The 13,993-nt window shown below is 45.6% G+C and overlaps 1 protein-coding gene across 1 annotated transcript in view; it reads left to right on the plus strand.

The window, feature by feature from the left end:
* Positions 1-10,235: 10,235 nt before the first annotated feature.
* Positions 10,236-13,993, plus strand: part of UVRAG (UV radiation resistance associated) — a 284,911-nt gene continuing 281,153 nt past the window's right edge. Inside the window, exon 1 of the mRNA XM_070425651.1 lies at positions 10,236-10,491. Within this exon, the coding sequence (XP_070281752.1) occupies positions 10,372-10,491 (120 nt within the window). The 5' untranslated portion in view covers positions 10,236-10,371. The remainder of the gene's footprint in view (positions 10,492-13,993) is intronic.

A 13,993-nucleotide genomic window follows, 5' to 3' on the forward strand; every position in this document is an offset into this window, starting at 1 on the left:
AGATTACAGCCCTAACTGGTTTGGCTCAGTGGATAGAGTGTTGGCCTGCGGACTGAAGGGTCCCAGGTTTGATTCCTGTCAAGGGCATGTACCTTGGTTGCAGGCACATCCCCAGTAGGGAGTGTGCAGGAGGCAGCTGAATCGATGTTTCCAACTCTCTATTCCTATCCCTTCCTCTCTGTAAAAAATCAATAAATATATATTTTTTAAAGATTACAGACCAGAATATATTTTTTAATATATTCTGTGGAACACCATTTAATTTTGTTGTGTCTAATTGCATGATTGGTTCTGATACTCCATCATTAGCAGAAAGATCCCAGAAGTGATAATGGACTCATTTCTTCCCCATATCCTATCAGGTGGTGCATGATTTCCATTGCCCCACAGGGGATGTTCACTTTGATCACTTGATTAAGGTTGTGACTGTCAGGATTTTACCTTTTTCCATACTTTGAGACTATGTACTATCTTTTCTCTTTAAAGCAGTTTATTTTATTTTTTTAATATATTTTATTGATTCTTTACAGAGAGGAAGGGAGAGAGACAGAGAGTTAGAAACACATCGATGAGAGAGAAACATCGATCAGCTGCCTCCTGCACATCTTCCACTGGGGATGTGCCCACAACCAAGGTACATGCCCTTGACTGGAATCGAACCCGGGACCTTTCAGTCCGCAGGCCGACGCTCTATCCACCGAGCCAAACCGGTTTCAGCAAAGCAGTTTATTATTGATTTATATTAATAAAGACTCATGGATCCCTATTTTACTTAATGGGCTATAAACTGTTCTATCATTATTTATTTTGATGCTCAAACTGCCCCAGCTTTAGCCAGTGGGAGCCCCTGTAGATTGGCTTCTATGTCTTTTTGACATGTCTCCAGGCTTTATTTTTGTTTGTTTTTTTGTTTTGTTTTGTTTTTTGTTCTTTTTTAGTATTTCCTTTCTTTTTTTTTTTTAAATATATTTTATTGATTTTTTACAGAGAGGAAGGGAGAGGGATAGAGAGCTAGAAACATCGATGAGAGAGAAACATCGATCAGCTGCCTCCTGCACACCTCCCACTGGGGATGTGCCCGCAACCAAGGTACATGCCCCTGACCGGAATCGAACCTGGGACCCTTCAGTCCGCAGGCCGACGCTCTATCCACTGAGCCAAACCGGTCAGGGCAGTATTTCCTTTCTTCCTGGCACAACTAGATGTCTTAGGATCATGTGATGTCCTAGGATCATGTTGTACTTTTTGTGGCCCAATCCAGAGACTCTTAAAAGAATTGGTTCCTCTTAGGAGAACCAAATGTGTCTCTTGTAGACAAAATAGTGTTGGCTTTTCAGTGGAGGGTGACATTTAGAAACTAAGATCTGAGTAATTTTAGTCTATCCCCACAGGGTTCATTCTAGTTCTCTCTCTCTTTCTGATAGAAAACTTGTATACAAGTACAGGTTCCACCTGTACTGGAGAATTGAACTTCTCTGTCGCTCGTGGAGCAAGGTCCTTGAGGCACCACTGAACCTTGAGGCACCACTGAAATAAACATTTTCAGAAGCCTCCACGGGAGAATAAGATCTGGTAAAAGGCTTTATTTGAGTGAAGTTCTACTCCTTGGATTGTAAAGTCCCATACCCCTTAACCCAGTAACAGGTTCCACCTGTACTTTGTGGAGCCCCCTCTTTCAGGGACCACCTTGTAACAATCAAGGGGTCCATACTGCCTGTCGCTACTTGCGCCAATTAAGCAGAGACAGGGTTGAATCATAAGAACATTTATTCCAATACTGCCGGCAGTATGGGAGAGTAGTAGATCATCCACAAAAATCTGCTCTGCAGCTCCCCATAAACCAGCTGCTTATATAGGGTAGGACAAAGATTAGATGGTCAAATAGGGATTACAGGCATGGGGAAGTAGGAGGCTGGGTGGGACTCCATTATTTGGGTAACAAGGTTGTTAATCTTTCCATGATAATAGGCAGTTCTTTTTTTAAGAATATATTTTATTGATTTTTTACAGAGAGGAAGAGAGAGGAATAGAGAGTTAGAAACATCAATGAGAGAGAAACATTGATCAGCTGCCTGCTGCACACTCCCCACTGGGGATGTGCCCGCAACCAAGGTACATGCTCTTGACCGGAATTGAACCCGGGACCCTTGAGTCCGCAGGCCAATGCTCTATCCACTGAGCCAAACTGGTTAGGGCATAATAGGCAGTTCTTGAATGAGAATGGCTCCACATTTGATTCCCAGGCCCTGGGGGCATGCAACTCCCAGCCACATCAGACTGTCCTTTCTTTTTCTTTTTAAAAAAAGTATATTTTTATTGATTTCAGAGAATGAGGGAGAGGGAGAGAGAGAGAGAGAAACATCAATGTTGAGAGAGAATAATTGATCGGCTGCCTCCTGCACACCCCCTTCTGGGGATCGAGCACACAACCCACGCATGTGCCCTTGACTGGAATTGAACCCGGAACCCTTCAGTCCGCAGGCCAGTGCTCTACCCACTGAGCCAAACTGGCTAGGACAGAATGTCCTTTCTTTAACCAACACAAGACAATCATGGTTCACAGAGCATGATTAATATTTCCCATAACCATAGCTAGTCACCAATATTCTATTTTTGCCCCTAACAGACTGGCTGCCATTATCCTGTTAAAAAACAAGACAACAGGCCCCAAATGGAGTCATTTATGCTAAACTCCACATCACCAAAGCGAGGCTTAACTTAATTATAATTTCAGCCTCTCCCAGCAATGGAATCTTAAACCAGCCAATCAGGAACCACCTGGTCAGCATCAGTGAGATAATCTGCCTCATAGCCCTCGCCCGTCCCCTAAGAGAGAGTAGCCGTGCCACAACCCACCAGCTTTTTGCTAGCAGAACTTTCTTGTTCCCACTCCCTTCTGCCTATGAATGTCTTTGATTTTGTACAGCTCCTTGGAGCGCCTTTCTGTCTGCTGGATGGTATCTGATTCATGAATCATTGAATAAAGTCAATAAGATCTTTTAAATGTATTCAGTTCCATTTTGTTTTTTTTTAAAAAAAAAATCCTTACTATATTTATTTGACCAATCCCTGTGTTAGTAATCTATCTCCCTGTGTTGCCATTGTTCTCCATCCAACTGCCATATTGATACTTTCCTCACCAGGGCTGGCTTCATGGGATTTGACCTATGTAGTTGCACTGGACTCAGTGCTTACAAGGGCCCCTGCTTCATTTATGCTGTTACCTTCTTGGAATTCTTATTTTTTGAACAAGCAACTTTGTGTTTTCATTTTGCACTGGGTCTCACAAATTATTGAACCAGTCCTCTTCTTATCCTGCTTGGACTCCAGGCGCTTCCCACATGAACATACTACTTACCCACTCCAGTTTATTCTCCACCTTGTGCCAGGATCTCCCCCTGCACTCCCTTTTTGCCCTATGTGGACACCCTCCTCATCTCGCTCTGATTCTGACTCCATGCTCTGGACTACCACACCACCCCTCACCCCATGCTAACCCTGACTTAGCTCTCAGCTCCACCCTAAAGACTTTTGGGCTAAATTATTTAGGAAGAGAAAGAAGAAGAACTGGATAGAGAGTTTTATCCTTTGGATTTTTTTTGTACCTATACTTGGCTGTTGATGGGAGTGAGAGTCTCATCCTTTTGGTAAAATTCCGGTTTCTAAATAGTGTATTCTACTTAACGCAAGAAGTATGGTCTGGGGGACAGAGTCCAGGAGAAAAGAGATCTGGGTTCACAAGTCAATCTGCCACTAAGAACCGTATGACTTTGGGCAGCTCATTTCCATTTTCAGAGCCTCTCTTTTAGGCTGCTGAAGAACTGGGGCAAGAATAGCTACTTCAAAGGATCCCGTGGGGATTGACCATAGTAACATATGTAAAATATTAAGTGAAAGTTAGTTCTCTCTAGCCCTCAGGACAACCTGTAGGCTCAGGGAAGGAAATCAATTTGCCTAAAATCATCAGCCAATAAGCTGCCGGCCCAGAGAGCTCTTGTGTTTTCTCTCCCCTGGCTTGGAGTTCTTCCAGTCCCACCACTTTATGTCCAGGATGCTCATTCTCAGGAACCTTGGGGAACCAGGCCTGTCTGGGCAAGTGAACAAGGGAAAGCAGGCATCCTTTCAGCCCCTTAATTTCCAGAAACTCAGCCATATTCCTTTGTTCTAATTGTCCTCTAACTCAATGAAGAAAAGGCACCATTTATTGTTGTCATTTTCACTCCTCTCCAATCCTTGAACCTGCTCTTGACACAGCAGCCAACGTGGTATTTCTAAAACATAAATCAGGTCATGTCTCTCCCCTGCTTAGACCCTTTCATAGTTGCCCATGAACCTCAACGTCAAACTCCACTGGGGCTGCAACACCTGGCAGGATCCAGCTTCTGCCAGAATCTCCACCTTCATTCTGTGCCATCAGGGCTGGATTTAAACTTCAGAAGCTCTAAGCATTGAAAAGACAATGCTGCTTCTGTCCCATGAGAGAACAAATAAAAATGATACTAAACTGTAAAATAAATTGAAGGGGGTCTTTGATTTTATTTTTGAAATAGCAATCTTTTTTCTTCTTCTTCTTTTTCTCCTCCCTCTCCCTCTCTCCCCACCCCCTCCTCCTCCTTCGCACTGGCTGCCTCTCCCTGCTTGCCTCTCTCTGCCTACTCCTGATTGGCCTTCTCTTTTAGTTCCTTCAGTGTTCCCTGCTCCTTCTTCAGGCTGTTCCTTCAGCCCCAATTGCACCTCTCGTCTCACGTCCCTTTGTTGTCCAGCTAACACCTACTCATCACTGGAAAAGTCTGAAGTTCCCAGGGAAAGCTTTCTGGGCAGTTCTGACTAAATCAGCCCCCTGGGTTAGATGCGTTTGTATGCAACGTGTGTCACCCAGCTGGCCCATACATTCACAAGTTCATGTACTCACATTGGCACATGTATGGGCCGTGGCAGTGTGACAAACACTGGAATTGAAGAAGGTGCTCTGACTCGGGGCAAGAAGCCCAAGTCTCCATCTCAGCTTGGCTATAAACTTGGTGTGTGACCTTGGGCAAGCTAATTTCCTCTCTATGGGGCTATGTCCAGCGGGGGAGGTATGGAGGCCCTTGTCATCCAGACATTCACTTCCTCAAGCAGTCATCCATTCATTCACCGATTGTATTCATTCATCCTGTCAGTCATTTATCATGGAAGCCAGTGAAGCCTGTCCTCTGGGTCAGGATGCCCAGGGAATCAGAACAAAATCAAAAGCACACTGGGCAAGACAAACACACAGCACTTAGTATATAACTAGGTACATGGATACATGTACTAATGGGAGGTCAGGCAGAGCTGCAGGAGCTCAGAGGCGGTAGTAATTGGCTCAGATCTAGGGTGGATTTTTTGGAAAAGTGATCTTGAAGGTTTGAGAAAGGAGAAGAAATGCTGCCCAATGACTTACTTTCAGGTTTGTTGGGTGTGTGCAGGCTCTTAGGGGCCGACCTTTTTGTTTTATGATTTTCACTTGGCTTTCCACAGGAGTCTTGCTCCTTTGGTCCTGCCCCTTCAAAGCTGCCTCTCAGGGGCTGCTTGAGGATCTTTCTTCTTCTTCTTCTTCTTTTTTTATTAAGAAATTTTCTTTTTTTAAAAAAATATTTTTATTAATTTCAGAGAGGAAGGGAAAGGGAGAGAGAGATAGAGATAGAAACATCAATGATGAGAGAGAAGCATTGATCGGCTGCCTCCTGCATGCCCCCTACTGGGGATGGAGGCCCACAACCCAGGCATGTGCCCTTGACTGGAATTGAAGCCGGGACCCTTCCGCAGGCAGACGCTCTATCCACTGAGCCAAACCGGTTAGGGCTTGAGGATCTTTCTAAATGACTTCCTGTTGCCTAAGAGTAAGCCCAAGTTCTTTAGCCTGGTAGCAAGTTTCCTCTCACCAGGCCCCGTCTACTTCCAGGCTCTTTCCCTATTGCTCCCCTGTGCAACCTTTGTTTCAACCCTGTTAAAGTATGCAAATGCCATGGCCTCTGCCTCAGTGCCTTTGCTCATACTGTTCCTTCTGCCTAGAATAGTCTTACTTCTCTAGAAAGTCTTCTTACACAACACATTGCAGTTAGCAACGTCCTTTCTATGCTTCCATTATACTTTATATATCATCTCAATGACTGCACTTACCACTTTGTACTGAAGTTATCTGCCAACCTCTTAAAGGGAGGGATTCTATCTGCATGATTTCTGTAATCCATGTTCCCCAGGCTGGGCACCTGATAAAGGTCTGATGGATATTTGACTAAATAAATGAGTGGAAGGAAGAGGACTCTGTTGAGATAAAGGGGATAGATTTTAATTTAATTAAGTTTCTGGCATCAACAGACCAATCAGCCCTATCTTGCTTTTATTTACTCGATGCATCATGTCTATGAGATCTGGAGTAAAGAGGGAGGAAGAAGAGAAGGCAAAATGGATTGGAGTAGGTTTGCCTTTTTGGCCCTGGAAACTGAATGATTGATTTCAGTACCCACTATGATAATAAAGTTAGCTGTTAAAACACCAGCCATCCCTGAACTGAACAAATCTAACTCCCTGTTGTTCATCTATCAAACTCCTAATCATCCTTCAAGACATCTGTGAAGCCCTGGTGGAGTGGGCCACTTTGTTAACCCTCAACCGTGATCCTTCTTCTATTATTGCATGTATTTTGTATTTGGCCACCTTAGAATCCATGCTCTTTAAATTTGGATACAATTTTCTGTAGGGGATACACAGCACTGCATAAGTTTATTCTAAGTGATTAAAATATTTTTACGTTGCAACAAATACAGCCTTATTATGGAATAAGATAAAAAAATAATACAAGAATTTTCAGAATGAAATAGGAAATATAGAAATGACAGGTAGCCTTTATTGAACACTAGACCCAAGGCACTGTGTTAAACACTTTATATGCATTACCTTGAGTATTTTGCCGACAGCTGGCTACTTCAGTTCTCTGCCATGTCCCCCGCGGTGAGAATTCCAGCTCTCCTAGTGTTTGTAGCATGGAGTGGAAAAGTTTGGAAAGGGTTGTTTACTCGAGACCTGCATTTTCAATGCCCAATAATCAGCCTGTTGCAGTCGAACCTCAATAAAGGCTGTAGAAAAATGGGTCCTGTTCTCTCTGCTAGAATATTCTTTTCTACCTACCTGCCTGGTGAATTTTTATTGGTCCTTCAATACCTAGCTTAAATGTTCCTTCAACTGTGAAATCTGTTTTCTTTGGCTCCCACAGCCCCTGAAATTCCCTTAGACCCAGTAACTGGATTATCACTCTTTGTTTAGTATTGGTGTTTACCATTGGACTCCTCTAGAAGGAAGGCAGGTCCTCTGGGGATGAGTCCAAGTCTGATTTTGCTGCACCTAGCAAAGGGCTTGACACAGGGAAGCCTTCAATGAATATTTGTTGAATGAATGAAGTAGTAAAGTTGGCTAATATTCAGAGCTAACCCCCAAAAGAAGAAGTGATTCTGTGTTCATTTATCATGGAAGCCAATGAAGGAGCCCAGCCCATTTCCTTAACTTGTGCAGTGGGTTGAATGATGCCCCCTTCCCACTCTGCCCAAATGAGTCCACACTCTAACCCCGGGATCCTGAGAACATCACCTTATTTGGAAAAAGGATCTTTGCAATTAAGGATCTCAAAATGAGATCAGGGTTATCTGGGTGGACTCTACATTCAAAGACAAGTGTCCTTATAAGAAAAAGAAGACACAGGAAGGAGAGAAGGCATGTGAAGGTGAAGGTAGAGATTGGAGTTATGCAACCACAGGCCAAGGACTACGTGGAGCCACCAGAAAGAGCAAGGAAGGATTCTCCCTTAGAGCCTTCTAAGAGAGTGCAGCCCTGCTGACACCTTTGTTTGGGGCTTCTGACCTCAAGAACGATGAAAGAATAAAGGTATGTTGTTTTAGGCCAGTGGTCAGCAAACTCATTAGTCAACAGAGCCAAATATCAACAGTGCAACGATTGAAATTTCTTTTGAGAGCCAAATTTGTTAAACTTAAACTATATAGGTGGGTACATTGTTATTAATTTAACTAGGGTACTCCTCAGCTGGCCTTTGCTAAAAACGTCCTCAATCTGATTGAGGTACGTTCGCTGAGGTTGACCCCTTCCAACTCTCTCACCCACACTCGTCTTATATCTCCTTTCATTCATCCTCTCTATATTTCCACCCCCGCCCCCAACTTCTTCTAACGCCACTTCATCAAAATAGACTCGCCCAGGCCGAAAACCGACTTCTGCGCACGGGCCACGAAGTTTCAATCGCACTGTACGTGCGCGCCAGCATGTGGTATTTTGTGAAAGAGCCACACTCAAGGGGCCAAAGAGCCGCATGTGGCTCGTGAGCCGCGGTTTGCCGACCACTGTTTTAGTCTACCCAGTTTGTGAAATTTGATATAGCAGCCTCAGGAAACTGATAGAGCTTGGAAACACAAAGATGTTTTCTGGGAAATTCCACCAGATCATGGCACTATATGAGTTGAGCCAGATGAGATTTGGGATTTCTTAGCTACTCCCTTCTCAACAAACACCTGAGCATACACCCTAGGCTCTAGCCATGAGGAACCACTCAGAATAGGAGACAGTATGCCATTCATGTTAGTCAGCTCTGGGGTCAGGTCCAAAGTATCTTTAGATTTCTGAACACCCTGGAAAGATAGTATGCTTACCTTTTATTACAATATCTTTAGTGCAACTATATGTGAGGTCTTGAACTAGGCAATTTATATGTGTTGACTTAATCCCTACAGCCATCCTATTACTATTTATAGATGGGAAAACTAAAGCTAAGAGAGAGGAACTGGCTTGCCTAGGAACACATATTTAGAAGGTGGCAGAGCCAAGATTCCAGAAGTGCTTGATTCCTGTTGTTTTTGACTTTAAAACACTGAGTTCTTTGAGCTACCATCAGTCCAAGTGGTGAAGAAATTCACAGTGGGGTGAGGGGGGGGCTTGGCAGGGGGGGGGCGGGAGGGGGAGGGGAAGGCCGTGGGGGGGGGGGGGGCGGGGGTTGAAGGCAGATCAATATCCTAAAGAACGATTCAATGCTATTTATTATAGACACAATTGCTATAGACACTGTCACTGTGATCAAGGAATCTTCATGGAAGAGGTGGCATTTGAGGGAGGCTTCACTTCAAAAACACTGGGGATACAGAGATAAACGACAAGGTTCTTTTTCTTGAGGAATTCAGTATGTATGTGTGTACGTCTACATGTGTGTATTGCACATATTAAAAGACAATGCAACAGAATAATCAGGAATATGGTGGGGACAAGATTCCTAATCAGGCCCCAGAGTGAATCAGAGAAGCCTTTTGGAGGAAGGGATTCCAGCTCCAGATGAGATTTGATGGGTGAGCGTTAGGAGAAAAGTAGCAACGGCTTTCTAGGGACAGAATAAGCAACCCCCTCATAAAGACGATACAGAGACCTGGGTGCCTGGCATCCCCTGTAGCTCAGTCCAGCAGTTAGTGGCGAGCCAGGAGGGGCATGGCCTGTGGGTTAGAGTTGGTCTTGGAAGAGCTGGTGGGACTGCCCGACAGGTTTCTGGTCTTAATGCATCCTGCGTGGTGCCTTTATGCCAAACCATAAGCCATTCCTTTTCAACCCCCGCACGTGGACGGCAGCACTTCAGGAAAAGAATGTTTAGGGAGCCTGCAACCAAGTGCAGACCAGCCGGCAGGGAAGGTCTGCAACGGACCCGATCCAGCTCGCGGGGAGGTTCCTCGCCCTCTTCAGGAGGCTGGTTACTATGGCAACTAGGTTAGGGCGGAAGTGGTTCGGAAGACTGACTCTCACTAATCAGGTGACTCGCTTGCCTCCTGCACGTGACACCGGAGCCCAGGCGCACTCTGTACCTAATCAGACCCGCCCCTCTTCCTTTTACCGACAACTGACAACGACCTAGAGCAATGGCCTTTGCGGGTCCAACAGGAGACCCCGCCCTGTGGCAGTGAATAAACCAATTAGACTTGGGGAAAAAGAAGCACCGCCCCAGGTCTCACCCGGGTTTGACAGACGCATTTGAGGCCATCCTCGGGTCCCTCCGCCCCATTCCATTCCGGCCGGCGAAGGACAGACCTCTTACCCAATAGCGCGTCTCCTCTCTGTGGTTGGGTCCCGCCCCTATAGAAGCTGAACCAATGAGCACGCCAGGTCTCGGCAGGGTGGTGGGGGTTGCACTGCGGTAATATGGCTCTTCCTTAGGCAGCGGCGGCGGCGGCGCGAGGTGGGGTAGAGCAGTCCTGCCCCTCCGGTGGCGGGTGTTCGGGCTGCAGCGGCTCTGCGGGTCGTGGCTGAGCGGTGGTAGCGGATGCCGGAGGAGTGCCGGCCCCGCCGCTCGGCGGACCCTGGGTCAAGATGAGCGCCTCAGCGTCGATCGGGGGCACGGTCCCCCCGCCGCCCCCGGGCCCGGCCGCCGCCGCGCTGCCTCCCGGTTCTGCTGCGCGGGCCCTGCACGTGGAGCTGCCGTCTCAGCAGGTAACCCTGCGGGCTCGCAGCGCTCGGAAGGGGATCCCGTGGGCGGCGGGCTGTCCCCGTGCCAGCAGGAGACCCCGAGAAGTGGCCGGGAGAACTCGGAGGGCTGACGAGGTTTTGTAAGGGGAGGGGTCCAGTGATGGCCGGACCTCCGGGAGACCCCGCAGCCCGAGGAGAAACCCCGCTACTGGAGCTGGGCTGTGTGGAGACGGAAGGGAGCCGGAGAAACTCCCTGGGGGCCTGAACCCGGCTGTCACCGGGCAGCTGGGGATTCCCTTGCGGAAACCCTCCCCCTTATCCCTCTAGGAACGGGCCCGGGGAAGCCCTGCGGCCCCGCCAGAGACGGGGACAGCGCTTTTCCTCTCCCTACCCACCCGCGGAGAATCCCGTTGCTACTCTTTCCTTCCGGAGAAGCGAGGAGTCGTTCAGGTTTCTGGCATTTACTTTTAGTCTCTCCTAATTGTGAACTGCCCCCCTCCGCTTCCCAGGAGGAATCCTTTGAGACTTCGGGATTGCCTTCCTAATCTCAGACCCCCGAGGAACGCATTTCAGCAATTGGAGGGGCTCTTTCCGCTCTCGTTCCTTCAGATGAGTGTCCGTGGAAGGAGGATTCGATGTATATCCACGTCCCCATCCATCTGCAAGAGCCTGATGGCTTCTTGGGTCCACATTGTAGGGGGATGATAAAGAGAGCACTGAGTTTGGGGATCGGACAGCATCCTTTGTATCCCCCACACATCTGTAGAGTACTCCTTCCCTCCTTCTCTCCCTTGCCCTACTGGTGTCCCCGGAGAGGAGACTTTGCAGGAACAGTAGCTTTAGAGAAACTTAAAGAACCTTTCATCCTCTCTATTCCTCCTTCCACACCGAGGACCGCAGAAAAACTGTCAGTTATTGAGAGTTTATCTTGATGGATTTGTGCGCTGTGCTAAGTGGCTGGTAGTTCATTTAATTCCCACAACTCTGTGAAATAACTGTTTTATTTAACCCCATTTTGTAGAGGTTGGGAAACTGCAGCTTGATGCAAAACCACTCGTTCGAAGCCTTGCATTTAGTAGGTGCCCGCGCTGGGTTGCAGAATCCAGCGTCTGACTCCAGCCCGTGCGCGTGGTTGTGTGCTTGAGGCTTGTGCAACTGCCTGCACACAGGACAGAGCATGTTCCTGCATACCTTTTCTCCAACTTGTGATTTCTGTCATAGGACTTGGGAAAAGTTCATAAAGAGGAAAGCAGAGGGTGGGTGGGAAATGGGATGGATCTGAATACCGGAAAATTGTGTGTGTGTGTGTGTGTGTGTGTGTGTGTGTGTGTGTGGTGGTGCGGGGGGGTCGGGGGGATTGCTAAAGGGAAGAGGGGAGTTGAGATAATAGTGGTGGCCAGTGAGCTGAATTGTTTGCAGAAGCAAGGTGTGTGTGTGTGTGTGGCAGAAGTGGATTTAAAAGACTGGGACAGTGTGTGCCCTGGTTTTGTGGTGCTGTGGGAAGCGAATTTGTGGAGAATATTAGGAGCTTGAGAGCAGTGAGGTTTGGATTGTATTTATGAGGTGTTGGGAAAGAGTAAAAGTCTTGAGGGGAGGGCAGGCTAACCTCTGGAATGAGGGTTACTGTGAAGGGTATGTGTGTGGGTGAAGAGGTGGAGTGTGAGACTGGATACTGGGAGAAGCAGTGGTGGGCACTGTTATCAGCAAGCAGTCTGGAGAAATCCTAAGGAGTTGAGGACCTAGAGGGGTTTCGTGTGGCAGGCTTTGGGAAAATGTGGAATCAGGAAAGAGAAAGCATCGTTTGTTTCATAGAGCCTGTTCTTTGATAACAGTTCACAGTTTAACATTTGAGGAAACAACCCTAACATACTTTCCATGAAAGAAATTCAACTGCATTTGTGTTTATCAAATTTTTGGATTTGTGATGAGGAATATATATATAGTGACTTAAGTGCACAGTGAATGCTGTATGAGTGCCAAGTATGGTATTTACAGCTTTCTGGGGTGTCATCCTTGGATTCTTGGAAGGCAGCCTATAGTATAACAAAAACACTTTCACTTTTGCAGTTGATATTAATTTAGCTTCCTGGGTCCAAATGCCCAAATTTTGGGGGTTATAAATATATAACATTAAAAAAGAAACATTTTTGTTAAATTGTTATCTGTATACAGTAAACTGCACTGATTACTAGTACACAACTTGAAGAATTTTAAGTATACATCTTTTTAAAAAAATAGGTATTTTATTGATTTTTTACAGAGAGGAAGGGAGAGGGATAGAGAGTTAGAAACATTGATGAGAGAGATACATCGATCAGCTGCCTCCTTGTACACTCCCCACCGGGTTGTGCCTGCAACCAAGGTACATGCCCTTGACCGGAATCGAACCTGGGACCTTGAGTCTGCAGGCCAACGCACTATCCACTGAGCCAAACCGGTCAGGGCTTAAGTATACATCTTGATGAATTGTCACAAAGTGAACACAGTTCTGCAACTACTACCTGGATTAAGAAATACAAAATTATTAGCATTCCAGAAGTCCCCTTTATGTTCTCACCCTTCTCTCTCTCCCCTTTTCTCTGAAGGAGTCACTATTCTGATTTCTAACATAAGAGATCAGTTTTCACCTATTCTTGAACTGTATATAAATGGAATCATGCAAAATGTATGATTGTGACTGGTTTCTTTTGCTCAGTATTGTTTGTGAGAGTCATAGGATATGTGTGTGTATAAAACGTTCTGTTAGCATTAATTCATTGTCTTTTTATTTTTGCCTGTAGCTTTTGCAAAATTTCAAAGGTTTAGATAAATTGGAAGTCCAATTAATTTTCCTTTAAATAATACCTTTTGACAATCATGTAATTTTAATAGATCCCATGCTATTTAGTAAAATGTTAATGTTTCTAAACAAATAAGCCAACCCTATTGATTGAGAATTTCTACTAAAGTTGATTATTTCAAAGCATAGATTCAGTGGTTCCCCAGCTTATTTCTAAGGCAGAGTTTTTCCAACTTTGGCACTGTTGACATTTTGGGTGGGTAGACAGACGGGGCTATAAGATTTTTAGCCCCACTCCTGGCCTCTACCCACAGTGTACCAACAGCACCTGCCCAGTCCTAGCAATAAAAAATGCATCCAGATGTTGCCAAATGTTCCTCAAGGGGCAAAATTACTCCTGGTTGAGAACCACTGTTCTCAACTATACATTCATTTTAAGATAGAGAGTATCACTGCTATTACTACTCATTTATTCTATTCTTCATTAATCTCATTGCTTCTAATGACTGTAATGTTATAATAGATTAGTTCCAGAAGTATTGGACCACCCCCCACCTGCCTCCAGAAAAAGACGTTTGTTTTTGCTTAAAGAAAGTTCATTAAATTATGTGTAATACCTAATTTATTTCTCTTATTTTAATCTACTTGTCTTAAAAAAAAACACACACACACCAAAAAACTTTAGTTAAGACTTTATAACTCCTGATCCTTTATATGTATGAGTACTAACTATAGTCTGACAGCTAC

This window comes from Myotis yumanensis, unplaced genomic scaffold (assembly GCF_028538775.1).
Source record: "Myotis yumanensis isolate MYYU_CA2020_CCGP unplaced genomic scaffold, mMyoYum1.0.hap1 SCAF_10, whole genome shotgun sequence".
In the NCBI taxonomy this organism is placed as follows: Eukaryota; Metazoa; Chordata; class Mammalia; order Chiroptera; family Vespertilionidae; genus Myotis; species Myotis yumanensis.